The 23,324-nt window shown below is 46.0% G+C and overlaps 1 protein-coding gene across 10 annotated transcripts in view; it reads left to right on the top strand.

Annotated features, from left to right (window-relative positions):
* Positions 1–23,324, top strand: part of GRIP2 (glutamate receptor interacting protein 2) — a 303,102-nt gene that overhangs the window by 264,390 nt on the left and 15,388 nt on the right. For all 10 annotated transcript variants that reach the window (XM_029995974.2, XM_029995969.2, XM_029995968.1 and 7 more), the window contains exons 13-19: positions 3,860–4,005; positions 5,034–5,114; positions 13,470–13,536; positions 14,339–14,484; positions 14,775–14,919; positions 19,352–19,491; positions 21,782–21,958. In XM_029995974.2, coding sequence (XP_029851834.1) covers positions 3,860–4,005; positions 5,034–5,114; positions 13,470–13,536; positions 14,339–14,484; positions 14,775–14,919; positions 19,352–19,491; positions 21,782–21,958 — 902 coding nt within the window. The remainder of the gene's footprint in view (positions 1–3,859; positions 4,006–5,033; positions 5,115–13,469; positions 13,537–14,338; positions 14,485–14,774; positions 14,920–19,351; positions 19,492–21,781; positions 21,959–23,324) is intronic.

Here is a 23,324-nt window from a genome sequence, read left to right as displayed (position 1 = left end):
TTCTGCTGTAACTGCAGAGCCATTTTTCTCCCCTTTACCAAGCCGGGCTCTTGGCTGAGGCTGGGCTATGCTCTTTCTTGTGCTGCACTTGTTGCTCTTTGCGTAAGAGGGTGAACAGTGGGGATACAGGGTATCCTTAGCAGCCGGGGTCTGTCCTGCATGTTCACACCCTCCTGTGCAAGACCTGTGAATCTGGATGTCCTGTTGTACAAGTGCATGATCCACAATCGCTTTGTCCATCTGGCTTGCTGTGGAGGACCTGCAACTTGGGTGTGTAGCAAGTTTGAGTACTACCAGGGAGGAGGATGACATCACCCTCTTTTCAGGGATGTTGGGCTGCCTCACATTTGTTATCTGCTTCGTGCTAGCATGTGGTAGGCGGTTTGAAGCAAAAGCTCTCACCTGCCTGACTTGTGATTTGTTTTACAGCCGATAGCCTCTAATAGACCTCCCTCCCCACCTGTTGTTTTGTTTCCTGGGTGCAAGACAAAGCCTTTGGGCTCCAAATGAGACAGTGATTCAGCCCCTGTTATCAGCAGGGAGGCTGGAATAGGAAGATGCCTGATGTCCCCTCTTGGCTGCCTTGAAACACACAGCTTTTGTGTCCTTCCTCCCCCAGCTGTCATTGACAGCAGTGGGAGAGTATCTGGCTTCTCCATCCCAGTATCCAAAATCAATGCTTCCTGATGAGTTACATGTTTTCTAGCTCTGCTCAGACACAGTTGTTTGATCATTGTGTTTCTGGCTTTTGAGTATGAGTAGTTTGCAAAACGAGAGTTTAGCAGCTGGGTGAAGCTGTCAGCAAAGCTTTGATCTTTTGGGGGCTGGGACCCACCCACCAATGTGCACACACAGATGTACGTACACACACAGATGTGCACGTCTGACCTGTGCAGGCCAAGTCGGGGGCATGTAAGTCACAACAGATTGGTTTCTGCAGCCGGCGATGTGGCCGTGGTCACAGCTGTTGCCGCTCACCCCACAGCTGGAGTGACCACGCAGATGCTGATGATGCTGAGTGAGATCTTCAGTGCATATCCTGCCCAAGGCTTGAATATGCGCTGCGCTGCGTCTAGCAAGAAACCTCTGCTGCTCTGTTGCTGTCTGAGCCCAAGGAATGAGTCATGACAAAATGCAAATCTCTGCAACCCCAGAGAGACATTCTCTTCGTGGACTCCAACACATCCATAGGGCTGTCTTTCACTCCAGGAGATGCCTGTACTCTTGTTCTTTCTGATTTTAAAGCACTTCTCCTCCCATGATCTCAAAGCACTTTGTGAGCTCTGATGTTAGACTGCGCATCTCTGAGACAAATCTTTGGGAAAGCTGTCCAAAAGGTTTGTGTAGGATGCCGCAGCAGAGCCAAGGAGAGGTCTGCAGGAGCCTTGGCTCCCCAGGCCCAGCTCCCAACGCAAGGGCACCTGACAGCTGGAAACTGGTGTCTCTGGAATTGTTTTGAAGGGTTAACAAGGCACATCGGGTCTCCTTGCACTCATGGAGAGAGCCAGAATGTTGCGGCTTCACTCCACAAACTTTTATAAACCTGCAAGACCGGGGCTTAAACAATAGTGATTGACTGAGGCTAATAGTAAAAGAAATAAAATACTTCTGACATAACAGAGCTATTTGCTGTGAAACACCCAGGCAAATCTACCTTGAGTGAAGAAACACAAGAAACAGTTGTTCTGTGAGAAGGCAGCTCTGGTGGGAAAGGTGGCAAATGTTTGCTTTCATGCTGTGTAAAAGTCTCCTGTGATCTCCCAGCCCTTGCAGCTGAAACAGTGGTGCCAAAATGGATTGCGTCCTTGCATGACCTTGAAACGACAGTCATGTCTGTGTGATGCAGATGTTGATCCCTCCTTTCTGAAAGGTGCATTGTGGCCATAGCAAAAGAGCTCTTGGTGCTGGAGGAGGCATCTGTGTCATACTCCTTGCCATCTTCATATTTATAAACTGATATTTCCAAGCACATCTATGGAGCTGCATAGCTACAAGTCCAGTAAAGGACTGTAATTAAACTTGATGTGATTTATTCGCAAGGGTGGATTCATTTATACACCATGGAGTTGTCTGTCCTAATCCAAGTCTCCTTGAACAAACAATTCTGAATTTACTTCTCATAAAATAGCCAGCGTTTTTCCATGGATGGCATGAACTCAGGCAGCAGTGTAAATATACTGCAAGTTTAATACCTTCCTACCAGTAAAATAACCTCCCTAGGCTTTCTCCAAACTTGTTCGTATTTCAGCTTTTGATGGGCCATTGGCAAAAACTGTTGTGCTTGTGCATTTTTTCTTGAATTTGGATGTGTGTGTTTCTTCTTGATAACCTGGCCTTTCATCTATGTCCTGTTGTTTGGAGGTGAATAATACAGCCAGTGTCCATTGCCTTTGATGTTGCCTTCATGTGCCTGGAAGCTATGGTACCATGTTTTCTTACAACTGAGTCAGGTGTGAGCGATGAAGAGTGGATTAGTAAAAAATAAGCTGTCTTCTGGGAAATATCATTGGAAGCTGACATCTAGAAAGGAGAGGGCGAAGGATGTGCTTGGTCATTAAACAGAAGGGGAATAAAGATTCTCTGGAGAAGGCTCAAAACAGGATAGCTGATGCCTTCTAGGAAATCTCTGTGGTAAAATAACTCCAAATGTTGAGGTGAACCTTAGACTTGTTCTCATAACCCTCAACTTATTTTGGAGACCACTCTGTAGCTTACGTTAATGATGGATGGAGAATGGTTTCCCAGGCTCTGCTCAAGTGGACAGCCTTATAGACACGTGATAAGTGGAAAATCTGAAAAGATGTGGTTATAGCGAACAACTGATGAAGGATATGGAGGATAAGGAAGATGAGCAATTGCCCATGGCCAGTCACAGTCACTCTTGATTTTGTAGAGCCATGGGCCAGCTTATATTAGCTGTTGGAGATAACTTGGAGGTGTTGCTGGTGTTGCAGTATATTTAAAAAAACAAAAAGGGTGGGGGGGAGGAGGGTGGATAGTGAATGTGGGAATGCAGTGGTTCATGTGTGAAAAAACCTTGCTCATAAATACAGAGGGGTCCCAAGAGACAAACCATGCTGTAGCAGTATATCTCCAACATAGCCTTGCCATTGTTTTTTTTTCCAAAGTAAAAAACCTCCTGATCTCTGTTCTTGGATAAAGTGGGTCTAAACCAAAAACCCCAAAGGGCCCGTTGTGGTTATATTGGCGGGCTATCGCATCGGAATAATATTGGCCTTTCAAGGCAGTTAAACAGTATCAATGAACATTTGACTTCCAGAAATGCAATTACAAGGGATAAATGATTATCCAATTTGCTGAGACATTTCAGTAAGTTCATTGGATTGTAGCTTCAGTATTAGCCATGTATTAAGCAGAGGAATCTGTGCAATTTTCAGTGCCATTAGTTTGGGTTTCAGAGGGTGCAGGCAAATGGAAAGAGCTGTATGCTGTTAGATAGGGTAGGAGACCACATGCCCTTGCATTTATCACTCCCATCTCTTGGCCATGGTGTTGACTTTTAAGAAAGTGAGGGTTACTTTTTTTTTTCCCTGGAAGTTGCGGGAAACATGACCAAAAATGGTTATTTAGGAGCAAAGTATGTCTGAACTTAAGCAAACCACAAGGGTTTGCTGCCTCGTGACCGTCCAGGGACTCTCGGCACTGGGATGGGTATTGCAGAATGAGTTATCTTCTCTTTGGGGCTACTTCTGCAGGATTTGTCACTACTTTGTGTGTCTTGTAAAGGATTTGCCTGGCAAAAGTAACTCATGGCTGGTTGTGGGGTTGTTTTTTTCTCCTTTCCTCTTTTTCCCTGCCTCCTTGTTCCCTTTCCCTCTTTTCCCAATGTGGGCTGCAGGTGTGGGCTGCTGCAAGTAGGAGACAGAGTCCTTTCTATCAACGGCATTGCAACTGAGGATGGGACTATGGAGGAAGCTAATCAGCTTTTGCGTGATGCTGCACTCACGAACAAAGTGGTGCTCGAGATTGAATTTGATGTCGCAGGTACGTTGCCAAAGGAATTGCTGCTCCCCACTACCAACAGGACTCTGCCAGTGCCTTTGCTAACCTGTAGGAGTGGGTGTACTTACACGAATACATGAGGTTTTTGCTAGAGCTCAGAGGGAAGAGCGAGAGGACCCTCTGAGGACCTTTTCCATTTCTCGTTGTTCTGTAATGTGCACTGAGATGGAGGGTCCTTCTGATCCTTTCACAAATGCCTTGTGCTCACCTCTTCACCCCTTGGCTGAGATAAGCCTAAGGAGTAGTTGAAGAGGCCACCTGCACTTTAAATATTTGCCCATTAATATGAATAATATTTATATTAATTTATGGCCTTGAAGCAAGGAGGGAGCCAAAGCTACTGGCTGGGGCTAAAGTGCAGCTTTGTATTAAAAAAAAAAAAAAGTTTTTGAAGAGAAGGCTTATAGCGGCCTTCCAGTACTTAAAAGGGGGCCTACAGGAAAGATGGGGAGGGGCTTTTTATCAGGGAGTGTAGTGATAGGATGAGGGGTAATGGCTTTAAACTGAAAGAGGGTAGATTTAGATTAGACATGATGAAGAAATTCTATACTGTGAGGGTGGTGAGGCACTGGAACAGGTTGCCCAGAGAGGCTGTGGATGCCCCATCCCTGGCAGTGTTCAAGGCCAGGTTGGATGGGGCTTTGAGCAACCTGGTCTAGTGGAAGGTGTCCCTGCCCATGGCAGGGGGTTGGATCTAGATGATCTTTAAGATCCCTTCCAACCCAAACCATTCTATGAGTCTATGATTTTTTCCTTTTACATTAAGAGAGCTGCCTCAATCTTGAAATACAGCGTGATGTGAGCACTTCACTTGACATTCAGAGCATGTATTTTTAATGAGAATTCAAATTTTAACCTAAAGTCCACAGGGCCTCAGATAACAACCTTATTTGAACCAATAAAGCTGAGTTTTATGGGCTTGTTTTTCTTGGTTCCAAAGAAACCATCCACGCGACTGAAAACTCTCTTTTTTCTCCTATTTTCTTTTTTGTCTGTTTTTGGTTTTATAGAGTCTGTCATACCCAGCAGCGGTACTTTCCACGTTAAATTGCCCAAGAAAAGAGGTGTAGAGCTTGGAATTACAATCAGCTGTAAGTATTGCTCAGACTTGTGCTAGCAGTTGCAAGAGCCTCTGCTTTCCACCCTGGCACACCAGAGGGGCCCAATGGAGAGAGATAAGATTATGTAGGGTTTCCTGGTAGTGCTTGCAGTGCTTGTGATTTATCCCAAACTGAATTAGATGTGTGTTTCCTGCCCCCACGAGCTGGCGGCCACAGAGGAAAGCAGCTGCATGAAGGGTTGGGGCAAAGGATGCATCTCAACTGATCAGTTGGTCTGTGCTGCAGACTAATATTATATTATATTATTAGTAATATTATTTTTATTTCCTTGCTCACAGTTGTATTATGTTCCTTTTAAAAAAGAATTGCCTGGGTCTGGTGGGACCCTTGCAGGAAGAGGTGGAGGGAGGAGAGCAAGTGTGAGGTGAACCCACAGCTTGAAGGATAGAGAGGGGAAACTGCCAAGAGGAAGAGGAGGATGAAGAGGGTGGCAGGCCTTAGAGGTGGGGGGAAGGCACTTTAGGGACAGGAGGGTGCTGGGCAGGGTTTGCTGGGAGTCGTTACCTTGACTGACCTCAGCCATGGAGGAGGACATCCATGTGCCAGGACTTGGTCGGCACTGAGAAAATGAGACATAAACATTTTTCTTTTTTTTCTCTTTTCTCTGCTCACTCTTGACTAATTACCTTAGTTTCTCTTCTGAAGCATATTTTTTTCATTTAAAGACCTTTTGGCCTCTTTGGAGAGGATGTTGTAAGGAGATAATATAGGCAGTTCCATCCCAAATTTCTGGCTAGCTTGGGGTCTTGTTATGCATCAGTGAATTTTTCCTATATGGCAAATGTGAACAGGTCTCACGTCACTCATCCCTCTTTCACTGCTGGGTAAACTGAGTTGAATCATCTCAGATTTGCCATGCCCAGAGGCTGCCACCACCTCTCAGCTGAAACAAAGCAGCTTGTGAAACTGCAGTAATGGGATCTTGCATCTAAGCCTTCAGGAGCATGGACCCAGCTGTGTCTGGGGAATGGAGTCACTAGGGACAATTTAAAATGAGGTTTCTTTAAAATAGATAAGCTATTTGCAATTACCTCTTGGCATTTACAGCATTAGTTAGTGAGTTAATTGGAGGTGTTCTGGTCTAAGTGGGGTGATTCTCAGGAGTGACTTGAACATTGACAGGATGATGGATTTGCACCCTATGTTATTTCTTCTCCCTCTTCCCAGCTTCCCCTATTTGTGCCACAAGGATAATCCTGAGAAATAAGAGCCCAGTATTTAACATTTGGCTTGGTAGCAATTACTGTCTGAAGACATCAAAGTGCTTTCCGAAAGCAGCGGGGTACCCGTAATGACATTTCACTGGCATGGTGCAGCAGCCCAGCCTGCGCTGGGTTCCCAACCTGCTGCCCTGCCCACTGCATTGGCGTTGCAATCTCAGGTAGCAACCTAGGACGATGGATCTGGTAGCAAAAAACTTCTGGCTTGAGCATGGCCAGGGTTTTACCCCATTTAAGCTTCAAAGCTCAGTTTGTATCTGGGCCTGGAGAGCAAAATGAACCTGGGAGCTGCCGGAAAGAATATTAGGTTTTATTTGTGGAGTCTCACTTAATGGGACTGCTTCAGATGTCCATTTACACTTCAAACGTATTTTTATGTTGAAAATATTTTCATTTGAAATTTGTTTAAAAAATTGATTTCACACGCTTTTTTGAAATCACCGCTAAATAAAAAGAAACTGACCCCTGGGTTTTAAATAGTTAGATACCCATTATCCCAACTACAAAGCAGTTTTTTAACAATATAATAGATTTGATCTTTTTGATTGTTGAACATGTTTGCAGGACATTGTTTAAGTAATGCATATGCATAAACTTAAGATGTGTTTCAGTCCTTTGCTGAGTCAAAGCCAAATTATATTTACAAATGTAGCAAAAGACAGCCATCCAGAAAACGCAGTGGCAAGGATGAAATGCAAGTTGAATCCTAATTCTGTTTTCATATATTAGTCTATAGAAGCCTATGTCCACATGACCCTTAGCAAATTAGATCATCATTTTGTCACTCTGCTTTTGACCGAGCAGATAAACATACCAGTTTCAAACATTAAAACCAAAGCAAGCAGCCTTATGGTAAGTACCTCCTGCAGAGACATGATGTGCATGCAGGAGTGTGATGCAAGCAGCAAGAGAAAAGAGGTAAAAATAACTCTTCTCTATTTTGCTCAGTTCTTCCCAGTTCTGCTGATTTGAATGCTTGTATAGATCTAGAAACAGCTTTTACAGCTCTCCTTCTGACAAAGAAAAGTGTTTAAAGTAGGGGACTTGGTTTACTGGCATCCCACATTGGATTCCTGTTTCCTACTCTGTAGAACTGGGGCAGGTTAAATAGATGACAAGCTGGAGGAGTCAGTAGAAGACGCCCTGCACCGTTGTGGCCACAGAATTGGGTTTGTTCATAACCTTTGTGGTCCAGCTACGCTGTAGATGAAAGATGAGTTGCTTTCCTTGAGTTTTACCTCTCGGCTTCAGCAGGCTCATCAGTAGTTAATTCCTCTGTCCAGGAAGGTTTGCCGCTGCCTTCTTACACGGGCAGAAAGTGTTATGACCCCATCAGAGGAGCACTACAGAAATAAAACCGATCAAGTTCTTGCTGTGCTGTGGCTCTCAGAGCTAATTGGGAGATGGGCTAAGTAAAGGGAGGGAGAGCAGAATTCTTGATGGATGTGTTGGAAGAATTCACGTAATGGAGCTGGCTGCAGGAGGAACCATAAATCTGCTGGAAAGCCTCATAAAAGGGTTGAAAACCCAGGAGGTTTTTGTGTGAGGAGAGCAGGCGCTGCTGGTTCTGGGATGAACGTACAGAGAGGGTCTGTGCTTGCTCCTGGTGAGGGCCAGATGTTTGCTGAGGGCATTTAATCTTCTCCAAGGTCTCCAGGCTTTCCAGAAAGAGAAGGCTTGGGCTGGGTGAGCCCCCGGTTGTGGTCTGTGCGCACAGACGGGTTTCTTCCCCCTGCTCAAACACAGCGTGGCAAAGGGATGTAGCAAATCAAGACACATGATGCAAGTGTATGCATATGGCATCGCTTCCCCTTCCATTCCCCAAAGGATGAATAGGAAATCAAAGGGGTGAGTCTCTCACTGACTGTGCTTTGTATTTCTGTGGCACCTCGGTGCCCTCAAGCCTCATTTCAGTCTCCTATGTTCGCTAAATGAAAATTAGCAAAGCAAAACACCGAAGCTTCCTCGTGTGCACTGCTTGCATGCACTTCATCCAGGGGTGAAGGGACAAGAAGCCAGCAAAGTGGCTCTCATTTTCTCCCTACTCCAGTGTCTTGGTTTCTGTCCCAGGGAGATGGCTGCATTTGTTTGTAAAACAGCTGCTCTGGTTGAAGAGCAAAGTGTGCACTCCTTTCTGCTCTGCATCATTCAAGGAGCTGTGTGGGCTGTGAAGCTCACTTGTTTACAGGGACCTCTGAGGTGCTCTGAATGGTGAGGATGCAAAGATGTGCAAACTGAGATTTTTGACACAGGGATGTGAAGGCTTGGCTCTTGTTAGTCTGAGCTACTCATCTCCATTAGCAAAACACATGCCTCAAGTGCTCTGATCTTGCTGGCTGCATTCAGTCTTAATGATACAGTTATGCCTTTGTAGATTTTCTGTAAATCTCTTACAAATTAAAATCTCCATGAGCGAGAAGCTGATAGTCGTGTATTCTTGCATGTTCAATACCTGACCTCTTAATATAAGATATGGATTTGTTATTAGCCTCTGGAAAATGATAGTTGATTACATAAAAGATTGCTTTTTTTGATTTGTGTTTTTTTTTTTTTTGTCTGTCTCAAACATCCTCTCCAAGGGCTAGTTGTGAAATTCACTGCAGGGTACAGGTGTGTTGTTGTTGCTGTTTAAACAGATATTGAAATTACCTTTCATTTTAAATATGCATTAATGCTTTATATAGTATGTTTATCAAATTACCTTTATATATCTTAACAAATCAATTCCTGTGCCCTTGGCGTGAAGTACTGCAGATAAGGAGTAGGTAGTATATCTGCTTGCGGGCAATAAAACTGGAATTTGGGTAGATAGATAACTTCAATTAAGTCGCTTAAGCAGTGTAATCACTGTCCTAGCAAGAAGATGGATCTGTGAGCCGAGCAACATACATTCAGCTTTGCTGGTGCTGGATTAACCTGGGACCTGCCACCAGCCCTGCAGAGTGTGTCTGCAAGCGGCGGTGTGCCCAGCAGCCTCCTGTCCTACCCCCTCGCTAACATTGCAGCTTCAACTGAGATTTGCAGCTGATTCACTCCGGTGCTTTTACCAAAGTGGGGTATTCTGTCCTGGTTTTGCTGCCTGGAGATTATGAAAGGAAATAGATCTGCGGTGGCACAAATATCCTGCTGGAGGCACTGATAATTTATGCACCTGCTGCTAAAACTAATGAATGATAAAAAAAAAAAAAGTTGGGTACTGGGGATTTGATTTTCACTGCTGCTTTTTGTAATTGATTCTGATTTGCTTTTATCCCTCTTCTCATTCCTTAGCTATCCTGAGATTATTGGGTTTCTGATTTTGTTTGTTTTCTCCCATTTATAAATGCTTGCTTTCTTAAATGTATTCTTACGGCATTATTTCAATTTCTTTAATTACATGTTGGCAGAGTGCTGCTTTGGCTTGGTCAATAACGAAGGGCATTTATAATGGGTTGATGTGTGTGAGATATGTGCTCGTGCTCCTTGGAGGGGAATAATTTACCAATATGAGTCATTATGCATTCTATTAAAAACACAAACTGGACATGTGTTTCTGGCCTCATCATCCATCACAGAGTAAACGCCGAGCGAGCCAGAATCCCAGCAGAGGTGGCGAGAGACTGAAAGCAATTTATAAAAAGTAAATAACAGTATTGATCAAGTCACCTTTTTATCACTGCCCTGTCACCACCGCCAAGCAGTGTTTTCATTTTGAGTTTCTCGCCCACCCCATGCTTCTACCTTCACCAGCTGTTGATTTATGGAGCTTTCTCTGGGCCACTGGAGCAGATTTAAACTATCTTTTGTACTGGTAAACCCGCCAAAAATACAAATGTATCTGAAAAAGAGCCTACTTACACCTGAAGTGGTTTGCCTAGCAGATGGAGGCCACAACGAGAGCGCCTGCCGAGAGAGCGTGGGTTTCTGCACAGCAGCTTCTGCCTCTGTGCCTCGATTCATCTCTTCCCTTGACTCCCTTTGCTGCCATCTCCATTTTACAGCCGGGAAAGAAAGACCCAGAGGCAAAGCTGGGTGTCCGAACCGTGTCTTCCTGCAGAAAACAGAATTACCAAGGCAATGTCATTTGAAGAGGAATAACCACATCGACAGCAGAAACAAATGGATAAAGAGGCTTTACTCATCTGTGCAAGTGTCTTAACGCCAAAGACCATGGCCCTAATAAAATAATAATGTAGTTTAAGTTTTGGTTTTAATTGCAGGCAAATTGGAAATGGTTTATCCAAAATCTCACCAGGGATCTACATATCTAGTGCCTCTGACCTAGACTGAGCCACCACTTCAGTGAAACTGCAGGTCTCTCACCTGTAGACAGGCAGCCGTTACACAGAGGCACATTGTCACCCTGCAAGAACAGCACAGGACTGTTAAAAACATGGGTCCCAGGGTGGCTGGGGCGGTCGGTGACAGCCTGGTCCCAGCTGACGGGCAGAAAGCCCAGCTGGGCGCTCTGCTGGGGCGCTGGGAAGGGCTTTGGGATGCCAAAGGCGAATTAATGGAGCTAGTAACTACTGGTTTTTAAAACGAACAGCAAATGAGCGTTCTGTGCTTTGAGGTGTCATGATCTTAACTTTGTATCTTACGCCGCTAGAGAGAGAATGATTATTCATTATGTCTCTCTAACTTACCCTTCAGATTTGTAGGTGCTGACTAATAATGATGGTTTTATAAAGCCTTTCCATTTTATACTAAGTGATTATTTAAAACAGACGGCTGCCATTTATTAAAGTTTGGGTACTCTGATGGTAGGGACAGTTGTATGCAGTTGTACATGGCTCTTCCATTAACTGAAGTCTCAAGAAAATCTGTTTGGAAAGCACAACTTCCAAAAATAACACAAACAAAATCCAGAATGATTTTTCCTTAAAACTTGCTTTGTCTCCTAATGGACAAAGCACTTGGTTTGTCACCCTTGCTTCTGATACGGGAAGCTTGTGCTGCGTTCAGTGCTGACACCAGTTGCGGAACTGCAGAAGGACGGGGTCTCGCTCTCTGCTCAAAGACTGACCGTGGGCAGGATCCCTCCATGTGTCGCAGGGCTTGTAAGGCAGACGCAGAGATAAACACCATTTCTGCAGAGCTTGAGGCGTGTTCTTGTCTATACTTGCTTCTTTATTGTTTTTCTTTCCCCCTTCTTTGCTCTTTTGAGTGTTAACAGTCTCTGGACACACTGTTCCAGCTGTGGCTGGGTCAGGTTTAGAGACGGCCATCCCAACCCACCACCAGGACTGTGGAGATCCTCCCTAACCCCTTTCTGTCACACTGCCTCTGCTTTGAAACTAGTAAACAAACCTTGCAGTGAAAAGTATTTTTGCTAACCTGGATCGTTTTGACAGAACCAGGCTAGGGAGTGATTAAACATGCAGCGATGCCAGCCCGACCCAGGGCTCAGAGTGTGCTAACAGGGTCTCCCACCACCGCCGCTTGGACCACCGCATTGTACACCTCTCTCAGCAGCAAATAAATCTTCTATATTGAAAAAGAGAACAGCAATAGTAATAACAGGGTGATAAATCTCTGTCCCCTGTGCTGTTAGTCCACGCCGTGTGGGCTTCTCGATCAGAGGGGGGATTTCTGTGTTGATTTTAGCTGCTGCACCCCATTCTTCCCTCCCACCGCTCAGCTCTGCCTGGTGTGTGTCGGTCTATCTGCTGGCTGGTCTGTGCCATGGACAGGTTGAATATAGGCACGAGCCCTCGGTGAATCTCCACAGCCCATCTGCTTCTGTTCAACCCACAGCCACGAGCTGAACATGAGTGTCCAGACCAAAATTGCCTGGCACCCCACTCCAGTAAGACACGGGGAAAATAATTCTTCCCAGCTCTGTATCATTCAGCAGTTGTATTGCCGTGACTATTGTAAAATCAGTCAGGGTCTGCTCTTTGCTGTCTGACCTAACTTTTATACTCAGCCCTGCTATGACTGAGATTGGTTGTCTTTTTGCTCTGTTCAGTACAGAAGGTTTAGTTATAACTGGGAGAGGGTATTCTTAAATGTGACGGGTTAGCACATATGTTTTTAAATCTCATAAATGAATGTAAACAACAGAAGTATCTAGAGCAGAGAGGTTGGTAAGAGGAAGCACTCCTTTATGTCTGACTTTCTGGGGTGCTCTCTAACTGCTGTTCAGGCAGGTGGATCTCTGTGTGTTTGATGCCACGTGCCTCACAGATATTTTAATCTCTGACCTGCACCTGATATGTTCAGACGCTGCGAGTTTCTTCCTTCCCACGCAGTTTTTGCTGAGAAGCTCTGTCAGCTTTAAATGAGACGATGCAATTCCCATAGCAAGGCAGGAGGGTGTGATGCAGGGTGAAAAGGATGCTCTTGGCATATGTTTGGTGTGTGCATGGCAGAGACGTCAGGAGGGGTTCGAGTCATAAATCTCTCCTGGATTTCTCAAGAGAGCAGCAGGTCTTGCAGTCAAATCTGAAGATGCAAATGCTCCCAGAGATGCGTACTCACATCTATTGTGGGATGAAAAAGTTATCAGGGTTGGGCAGGAGAGAAGAGTTGGAAACCACCCCTTCCAGCTCCAGCACTGAGACCAGCCCTGATTTATCTGGTTGTATGATGAAGTGGCCTGGGGAGCTGAACCAGCTGGAAAACAGTGCTTTATCTAATTTTTCCTGGGTTATTTTCCACCTGGAAAATTTCCCAGCCCACTTTACTTCAAGAACACAGAAATGCTTATATTAAGCACAGCGCTGAGCTAGGTACTCCTTGGGCAGCAGTGCTGTAATGTCTGATTACTGCCACAGCCATTGACTCACTTGCTGTCTTGTGTCAGTGATGTGGGTGAGCGGGTGTTTAACAGTGCTGGGATCGGGCAATGCCACCTCTTGCTGCTGGACACCACATGTCCTCCTCTTCAGGAGAAGTCCGAAGGTAGAAGCTAGCTAACTTGGGCAAAGGGCAACCAACAAACTTTTGCAGGGATTTACTTCTTTTTTTTTCCTGGTGTGGCTTCCAGAGTTCAAGTGTGAAGCATCATTTTGTCAAAGGAATATAAATTCCCTTTCTTTACGACTCCTTCTCCCCATTAACCATCCCCATCCTAGAAAGCAGACTCAATACCGAGCTTTGTACCCATGTGTCTCTTTTGCAGCTGCAAGTAGAAAGCCTGGGGAACCTTTGATCATCTCTGACATCAAGAAGGGGAGCGTAGCACATAGGTGAGTGCAGAATTTCGCATCTGCCAAACCCATTGCAAAATGTCAGAGCCAGTAATGAGAGGTAGAATGAAGCCCAAGCAGTAGTACTTGGGTCTGGATTTTGCCAGCATGCGAGGAGATCTCAAACCTAGGGGTTTGTCTGAGACCGCAGTAGGGTTTGCAATAAAAACTGTCTGTATTGAAGTAGAGTTGAGCTAGTGGAGAAGGTGGCCAGGGCACCAATTCAGATGTCTGCTGACCCTATAGGAAATAGATGTTTAGCATTTAAGAGCATGTGGTAAAGGGCTTCATATATCCCATAAGGTGCTATGTCTCATCAGGTAGTTTGCCATGTCTCAGTTCCTGCTCAGGTGAACAGAGTGAGTGAATTGTGGGCACTGGTGGAGAACTGTGCAAATAACTCAGCATTTATTGACTTCACCTCCGATCCCAGTACCTTACAGCAAGGCTTTCAGAGGAATTTAGTGCTGCCGGAGGGCTCGTTTCTAGAGTGCTTATACAGGAGTTTCCATGAAAGGTAGAATATCTGTCAGTTAAACATGAGGCATTTTTCAGTGCTGTAGGTTACCTAGGCTGTATATCTAATCTTCCTGCCTTGTTCTGTCTTGATGCACACTCTACACAAACTTCCTCTCTTTAAGTCACAATTGTCCCAGACTCCGTACATGGTTGTTTCCCAGAAAAGATCAAGGACAGCAAGAAGTTAATATTGTCATTGCCACCACAGGACTGAATGAGTGGTAGGATCTGAAAGGCAAATACAAATGTACTTTAAGTAAGTTTTCTTTTCCTTTCCACATAGAACTGGCACCTTGGAGCCGGGAGACAAGCTGTTAGCCATTGATAACATCCGACTCGACAATTGCTCAATGGAGGATGCTGTGCAGATTTTAAGGCAGTGTGAAGACCTGGTCAAATTGAAGATTAGGAAGGATGAAGATAACTCTGGTACAGAAATCCTGATGCAAACTGGTGCCTGTCCACTGTAATGACATTTCCCAATAGGTAGTGCAAACTAACAAAGATAAGGGCTGCTGCCTGTCCGGTCACCACTTTCCAATTGATTATAGTCTATTTTTGTTATTCTGCCCTTAAATGGAGTGTGGAAGGTTAAAATCCTATTTGGTACGAGCATGGCTGATGACCTCAGGCTTTTGCTTCTAAATGCTGCAAGTCTTTCCTATGACTTCTTTCATATGGCTAATTAAAAATTTCAGCATTCCTGTTTTCTCTTTCAGATGAGCAGGAGACAACCGGTGCTATTATCTACACAGTGGAACTGAAGCGATATGGCGGTCCCTTGGGAATAACCATCTCCGGGACGGAGGAACCTTTCGATCCTATCGTCATTTCAGGCTTGACTAAACGAGGGCTGGCAGAAAGGTGAGGTTTTGGGGGCAGAGGCATTGAATTGATGTGGGAAGAGATCTTGAACTTTGCCAAGTTTCCTCTGCTGTCATAAACTCTTCTTAGGTGTTTTAGTCTGCTGAAAAGGAAAGGTGCTATGAAGGTACCAAGTGCTATGAAGCAGGGTGGTTGGGACTGTGCTGTTAGGGCAGTGAGAGAGGCTCAGAGCAGGGCACTTCTGGAAAAGTCAGATCCAGTGAGTCAGTTGAATGCAGCAGCCAGGAATGTGTGTTTATCTGCCTCTCTCCCACAGAGGTGCTTCCTGGTGTGTGATTTCCCATGCACATCTTGCATGGGGAGAGTGCCCAGCCTGCCCACAAAACCACTGTAAACTCCTGTCCAGGACTCACCTATTGCTAAACTACAGCTTACGGCCATGATAGTGGTGTGTCCTGCTGAAACCACAGATCCCAGGGGGTCTTCTGACCCATCCTTGCTGGTTGCTTAGTCTGTTACATGTGGACATATCTCAGTGCAAGGCTGGCATGCCGCAAGCAGCAGACATTTATACTGCATAAACGTAGGCGCAGATTTACCTTCGGCAACTAGGGAGGTTGACTGTGTGTGTGCCTGTGTCTGAATATATGTGCATGCGTAGGATTTAAAGGATCAGGACATTGCTTAGAATATAAGGTGGAACTGAGTCATACACTGTATCTTAATTAATCTGTCTATACGGTAGCTGTGACTTGTAAATAGATCATTTCAGCAGCCCTGACTCACGCTTCTCATAGGGTTGTTTTACCCTGTGCTGCCTGATAGGCAGAACAGCAGCAAAAAAACCCTGAACAAATAGGTGTAAAGTGCTAGACCTTGGGGAGGTTTGACTGCAGATCTGGCCTTTTGGTTTTCTGTTTCAAGGCCACATTCCCTCTTAGCTGAACTGTAAAACAGCTCAGTGCCTCTTTCTGCATTGGGATCCTTGAGCTCTTAACATGCATGCTGCTGCACATTTCCATTGCTTCCCTCTGGTACTGAAAGCAGAACATCAGTGTCTCCCAAGAAATAAGGAAGACCGATAGACTTAGTCATTAGTTTTCTCTTAGTCATTGTTTTTTCTCTTCGGGGAATTTATATCACGGCCCGCCACTGTAGGATTCAGTCTTTTTCCCTAAAAAATAATAGCCACAGAGTATCCAAGGCTTTTCTGCATAGCAGTTCTGCACTGTACCTGCAGCCCAGCGTGAGAGAGGTTAAGGACAAAAAGCCCAAATGCTGTCAGGTGTTAGAAGACAGTCTCGTACCCTTGTTGCTCTCAGTTCCCTTTGCAATGCCGTGGCTGTTCCTCCTTCAAACTCGGATACACATCAGTGACTGCTCCACAGAGAAACGTAGTGCAGGCAAGTGCTGCGGTACTATTGAATTTTGATCAGGAGCTGGCAGGCAGTAAGGAATGAAAAGTCTTTTGAGAAGAGTGATGGAGCTGTTCAGCATGTTCACTGTAGCTGACTAACAAATAACGGTGCCTGTGCAGAGGAGCGGCATGGGGACAGAGCAGCACGGGGATTTCTCTGGGTAACCTTGGCTCCCTCTGGGAAGGGCGAGGAACGCTGAGATGAAGGCTGCCTGCAGGAAAGGTGCATTTTTTTTCTCCTGGGAGTAACAGAAGGGAGTGGCTTGACCTTGTCAAGGGAAGAGGGTGGTCCTAGTGTTATCCTAAATTGTCCTTTTCCTGCTGTCACTACCCTTCCCTGTGCCACAGGCGCCCTTAGCCAGGCTCTGAAGTGTGGGACAGGTTTCTGAAGGACAGGGATTTAAACCCAAATCTGTGCCTGGCTTTTGCTGGGGCACAGGACATGTTTCAGCAGCGCTGGCACTGGGTGGACCAGATCCCAGCATCTGATAACGGGAACGCGCCGGCCTCTCTTGTAGAGGCACGAGTGAAGGTCTGTGCTGCGGCTCGGGCTGCTCACGCGGTGATGGAGAAGGCAGGGTGTCCTCTAGGATCTGTCACATGTCTGCCACAGCAGGTGACAGGCTGTCTAAGCTGAAAAGGCTCCAGATTCAGATGACTTGGGTTTTATCTTGACCTTGAACGTTTTTCCCCTTGTATGTGTCTGATCTTATAGAAACCTACAGAGGCAGCTCAGGCTGTTGGGTTGGTGTCGAGTGGTGGCTCTCTGCCATGTTAGTCTCTGTTTCCCCTCCTTCAGTGCCTGCAGGTGGCTTTAGCCTGGGTCATGGGACTTGTTTTCCTTCTTCTGTTCAATTCTGGTTGAGGTGTAATGGTTCTCCAAGAGCAATTTTGGGCCAGCACTGGCATTTTAAAGTGCCTGACCAGCCTCCTCTAGTGCCACCTGGTCAAGTAGATGGGGGTGGCTGCAGGAGGGTTTTGTCCAGGAGTGCTCAGCACCAACCCATGTTGGCAGGGGCCAGAAGGGATGGCGGCCCTGCCCATGTGCCAAGTAAATCTCTACCACGTGCATGCAGGCACCTCTTCTCCAGTGCTTGCTGGAAAGTGCCTGCAGCCCCTTTTACACCTTGCAACTTACCTGTTGCTCAATTCTGCTCTTGCGTGTGTCCTGTGGGCAAGAAGGGACATGGAGGATGCAGCTCCTTGGACTGGTTTGTGTTTGAGTTGAATTAAGTACTATTGGTGATAATGGAGAGGCACAAGGGTCATTAGCTAGAAACAGCTTTCTCTGTCGCTCCCGCTTGGCTTCTGTCTGCTTGTCCTCACAGGGGTGCCTGGAGATGGACAGATGAGAGGACTGGACTTTGATTTACTTTTCCCCCTTGAAGAAAAACACCTGGCTGAACGTGACCTTTCTCTTTAATGGTTTCTGTATTTTTCCCTGCTGAGGGACTTTCACAGTTTCTGCAGAGCAGTCATGCTGTTCAGAGGTTTGGCTAGTGTCTTGGATAGGAGATGCATCCCCATGCTGGGTTCAGGGCTAAAGCAGGAGGCCCTCAAATGCTGAACCACTGCAGCGAGCAAAGGATCGCCTTTAAAGTGCCAGCCGTAAAGCTTGATTTTTTTTTTTTGTCTATGTAGATGAAACTTTTAAGACAAATACTGGGGTTCCAGTTTGATCTGTTATTTATTTGAATGCACAGATTTTCCTTGAGGGCTTTTTCAGGCTGATTTGGATGGGACAAGACGGACATCTAGTGGCTGCCTGGGACCGTCATGGCACTGTCCAATATCTTAGCAGAAGCAGCAGACCAAACAGTCCTGCCTGCTGTTTGGCTACATTTCCCAATTTGATGTACTTATAGTAGATGTTTCACAGCAGTGTGTCTACAGAAGTTTTATGTTTTGGGGAAAGACAAATAGCTGTTTTGCCTGCGACAGTATATCAAATTCCAATTCTGCAGGAGCAGCAGTCCAATTTGGAGATGTAACTTGAGAGAGCCACGTTGCCATGGACAAAAAGATATTGCAGTCCAGATTTGCATCTCCTCCTGGCCCGATCTCACGGGTTCCTGATAGCTAAACCTTATGGCACTGCTGGAGGAGGAGAGGATTGCTGCGCTCGCTTGCTGGCATTAGGGAGCTGGAGTGTGAGCGTGGTGAGCTGGGTCCAGCCAGCGGCAAGGGCGAGCTCCTGCCTTGGCAGCCAGCTCTGGCCATGGACACATCCTGTCCTTGTCCTGCCTGCTCTTCCCGGAGCTGCAGCAAACACCGGGAGAGGTAAAGTGAGCCCCTGTCTGTGGGCAGACACGGAGGAGAAGGATGGAGGGAGAAGGGAGAGAATTGCTGTGACTTGTTAGTCTGTTCCTGGCTGTTGCTGAAGCCTGAGGATTTATTTAGCTGAGAGCAGAAGCCAGTGCTGGAACGTGGCTGCGCAATAAAACACAGTAACCTCTTCTAGAGCACTGGTCCTGATGGAGAAAGTCACAGTGGTGTAGCTGTGTAGGGGTGAGCTTTAGACATATCATGAGCTGATCTGCAACTGGTTCAGCTTATGCTTACACAAACAACCTGTGTCTGTTGGGCCATTTTGGTTTTGTATTTTTTTTCAGCAGGTTTCTAGGTTTGTCTCATCCTTTCTTTCCCTGTGATGTTCAGTGTGAACATGCCCTTCAGTTCCATGTGTGACGACCGGTGGACATCACACAATGGAAATGCTTGTGCTTTTAATATGTAGACCCCCTTGCTTTGAAGAGTTTTGACTGTAAGTTGGTCTGCAGTCCCAGTTACCAAGGGGCCTGGGATCCGAGGAGTGCATATGTTCTTGTACTTACTTATGTGTATATGCACAGGTGGAAGATGGGGGGATGACCCAGATTCCTGGCAGTGCTGATGAAGAGGAAATCACTGGTATACAGCATAGCAAGGGGAAACCGAGACGTATTTGAAAGCGCTGAGAGTTAATATGCTATTGCTTCAAGCGACAACTTAATGGCCTGTCTCACAGAGGCAAATTGCTTCTCTGAAGTTTCTAACAGCGCCTTTTCTCTCCAGAACTGGAGCCATCCACATCGGTGACCGGATATTAGCGATTAATAACGTGAGCCTCAAGGGCAAACCGCTGAGCGAAGCCATTCACCTGCTGCAGATGGCAGGAGAGACGGTCACTCTGAAGATCAAGAAGCAGACGGAGAGTGAGTTGGGGAGACTGGTTTGGGGTGGGAGGGCAAAGGTGCACCCCAGCAGGGAGCCCGGGTGATGGAGTAGGTAATGCCGTGGGTTTTCCTTCATGTGTTGTGGAAGGTGAGATGAGGCAGTGTGGTCAGGGGCATGGCTGGGGACAGAGGGAAAAGGAGGTGTTTTTTGAACTTCTGACTCACAGATGAAAAAAAAAGGCAACCCAGGGGCTCTCTGTGGTACTGGGAAGAGATTAGACAGCAGGTTTATTGGCGATAATTTTTTTTCAGATTGACACCTTGTGCCATTGGTGCCATTCCCTGTCTGTGTGGGTGTTTCACACAGAAGCGAAGCAGAAGTTGCTTTTAAAAGTAGAAGAGCGCAGGGCTTTTTTAAAATTTAACGCCCCAAAATGAGCAAGGGGACTCTGAGCTGATAGAACCCATGAAAAAAACCCACCACCTTTAATTCAACTTTCTGAAAGTGATTGGCAATAAATCTTTTATGCCCCTTTTCCTGGCTTGGGGTCCTAAGGTCTACCTTTACTCTAGAGATCCCCTTCTCATTTCCCTGCCAAGCTCCCTGTGGCTTTGATGCTGTTCTTCTTGGCAGAGCAGCATACTTAATACAGGCAGGCCACTTTTTGGGGGGACAGAGGAGGGATTGGTGAAACCGAGGAACATGCAAACTTTTCTCCCCAACTGCATAATCACAGCCAGAAGCTTTTTAATCAAGTTCAGAAAGTAGCGGGTGCATTCTGGCTGCATTTCTGTCTCTCCCCACACCCGGTATTTTCTATCTTTTTTTGTGTCATGCTTCTGCAGTCTCTAGATTTAGCTGGACCTACCCAGCCGGTGGCCCACAGTGCTGTAGGGATTAGAAGAAATCAAGTGATAAAGCTCTTCCAAGCAAGCGTGGCCCATGGCATCTCTGTGCTGCATCTGAAAAAGTAGCATCACTCTTAAACATAGCACTTCTGTAGACATCAAAGCAGTTTGCAAATGTGTGGCAATGCACCTATTTTACAAATACAGGAAGCCCTGGCAGGGACTGGGGACTTAGCAAGTAGAGGTATAACTGGGGAATTGATTCCTCTTCAAGAAACACCAGTCTCGTTCCCTGCAGCCAAGTGTCTTGATCCTTGGTCTGAAATACTCTTTTTCCTGCTGCCGACACTTAGCATTGTCACAGTCACTCGCTGAAATAATTGACATGCAAGTGCCAGTTGGAGACTCGTTAATCATTCTGAGAATGAAGCAGGTGTAATTGAAATTTCAAGGTAATCTTGAGTTAATCTTGGTAAGCAATCTTCTGAATGCTTGGAAAATAGGGACTTTCAGGACACTGGGCTTTGTTTCGTAAAATAATCTGTCCTCATTGACAAATGCAGACTTTCAGAGGGCTTTTTATCCCAGCCTCTGCGAGTCAGAGATCCAGGGTGTGGATGGCTAACAGGATATCTAATCAACGAGGACTTCAAAATATTCGGTACAAAGAAATGCTTGTGCTGAGAAGCCATTCCTTGCATAGCTTTTGCCTGAAAGGGAAATTGATATAATGATAATAAGGGCCTATTATTACTAAAATAATGAAAGGGAAGGTCTGAGCTTCATCATCCACATTCAGCTTTCCATTTTCCAATCACTAATCAGGGGAAATTCAGCCTCAGAATACCAGGCCCAGGAATTCCACCGTTGTCATGAGACTGCATAGGAGACTCTGGAGAGGTGGTGATTAGCCTTGAATTGATACGAGGTTGTACAATCTTGGAAGGGGGCTATAACTTCAGCTGCGGTAGTTTGGGACCAGGTTGCTTTGTCATTGGAATCTCATTAAAACATCTGCTTGTAGCAGAAAGTTTGCAGCCAGCACCCTGACCAGTTGCTGCTCTGAGTAAAAAGCAGGTCCTTTGAGACCAGAGGAGCTACAGGCTATTGCTTGGAGAGGCCAACACTTCTCTGGACGGGGCTGTTTGGAGGAAGCTTGCAAAGGCACAAGAAGATGCACCTGTGAAGTGAGACTAGGCCCCAACTCTCTCATATTTGTGAATCCTCAAATCCCCATGGTTGCTCCTTATATTCCATGTGCTAAAAATTCAGAAAGGTATTTTCTCTTGATTCCGCTTGAGCCAGGAGTACTGCATTAAATTCTTTCAACTGCATTGCACAGGCCTTTCTTAGCTACTTTTGAAGAGCTAAAGAGGTACTTCAAAAGACTTACAGTACCTGGGCTTGCTCCCATGTCAGCATAAGCCTTTCCCTGAGGCTTGCTCTTTGTGCCTGCTAAAGCAGCATGTTCTGGTTTCAGAATCCTATCCCAAGAAGTCGGGGAGTATAAATGAAGTGAGTGACCCAGAAGATGAACTGACGGACTCCCAGAAAACTAGCAAGCTGTCTGAGATATACTCCACCACAATTCCTAGCGTGGACAGTGCTATGGAATCCTGGGATGGCTCTGGCATTGATGCCGGGTATGGAAGCCAAGGTAAGCCAGGGTTGTCTTTTCTTAGGGGTCTCTGGGCCAAGGTGAAGATAGGCAGAGCCTCCGAACCTGTCTGGAGACTGAACATGAGCTGAAGCCTGTGGTCTGACCACATTTGCATGGCTTCTCGCTTCCAGCAAGAACAAAATGTATTTTAAAATGCACTCATGTGGTGCTCTGAGTTGATGTATCTGTTTTAGGTTTTTATTGGCACATTTCTTCTGGCTTACATGGCATCATACTGTTCACAGCATTTTCAAAACCATTACAGCACTTTATAATTCACATAATCAGAGGAAGTATTCACTGGCCATATATCTTACAGAGTATTTGGTCCATAGCTCGCTTTTAATTCTCCGGAGAGGCCATGTAGGACATATTAATCCTCTTCAGGATGTTTTAAAATCCACAAGAATGTCTTGTGACTAGAAGCACTCGCTTAACAAAATAATTAAGGTAATACTACAAGAAAGTATCTCTAACTCTCCAGTGAGCGATCAGATGAACACATGTCTTTGAGGCCAGGTTTATTCAGCTGTGGCTTCTGGCAGACATATGGAATTGGGATGGAGGATGCTCTAGTCATGGGAATAGATTTTTACTTGGAGAAAAGCACTGGAAAATAGTTATTCCAGTTCAGATTTAGTGACGTAAGCTAGTATTAGCCCATGTTGAAACAAAACAAAACTCTGAATCACCTCCGCAAAAGGAAATTGTTGAAAAGACTGCTGTCCGGAACAGAATGTCAAAACAGGGAGGGATGCTGCAGGAGCGCTGTTGGAAAGCACCTTCAACGTGCTGAGCAAGGTGCGTGCCTGTGCTCACTGCGCTCTGACTTGGCAAAGTTCAAAGGACAGCACCGCGCAGGTCTCTTCCACCAAGCCTGCGTCTTCCTTCAGCCTCCGTCGGTCTGAAGTCTTAATTTGGGAGTGCAATTGGGACTGGAGGCTTTGTTAAGGAGGAATCCCCTGGCCTTCATAATGCTGCAATCCTTCTCCATCTAATTGAATGTTAACACAAGTTGGACACTGGATTTAGCAAAGTGATTGCTTTTACCGGTAAATTGAGAACGAGTAATTGAGCACAGAGCCCCGGGGAGCGGGGCTGATGCCAAGTTGCCCAACATCCACAGACTGCAGCTTTGCTTCAGGGGCTCTCTCCTCATCCCTGGTAATTGCATTTGGCTGCACGGTGGTGTGCTGGTGCTGGCTGGGAAGAGGGATGCCGGAGGGCAGGGAGAAGGACACGCAGGGTCGCCCAAGGGATGGGCGGAGAAGGGCAGGATGCAGGGAGACCTGGGACACACAGAGCCCGGAGACTGGGCTTTACACCCCAAATGGAGAACTGTAGATTGGGCTCTGCAGCCTTG

This window comes from Aquila chrysaetos, chromosome 20 (assembly GCF_900496995.4).
Source record: "Aquila chrysaetos chrysaetos chromosome 20, bAquChr1.4, whole genome shotgun sequence".
NCBI lineage: Eukaryota > Metazoa > Chordata > Aves > Accipitriformes > Accipitridae > Aquila > Aquila chrysaetos.
The sequence above is the reverse complement of the archived record's forward strand: the minus strand, read 5'-3'. Positions and strand labels throughout refer to the sequence as shown.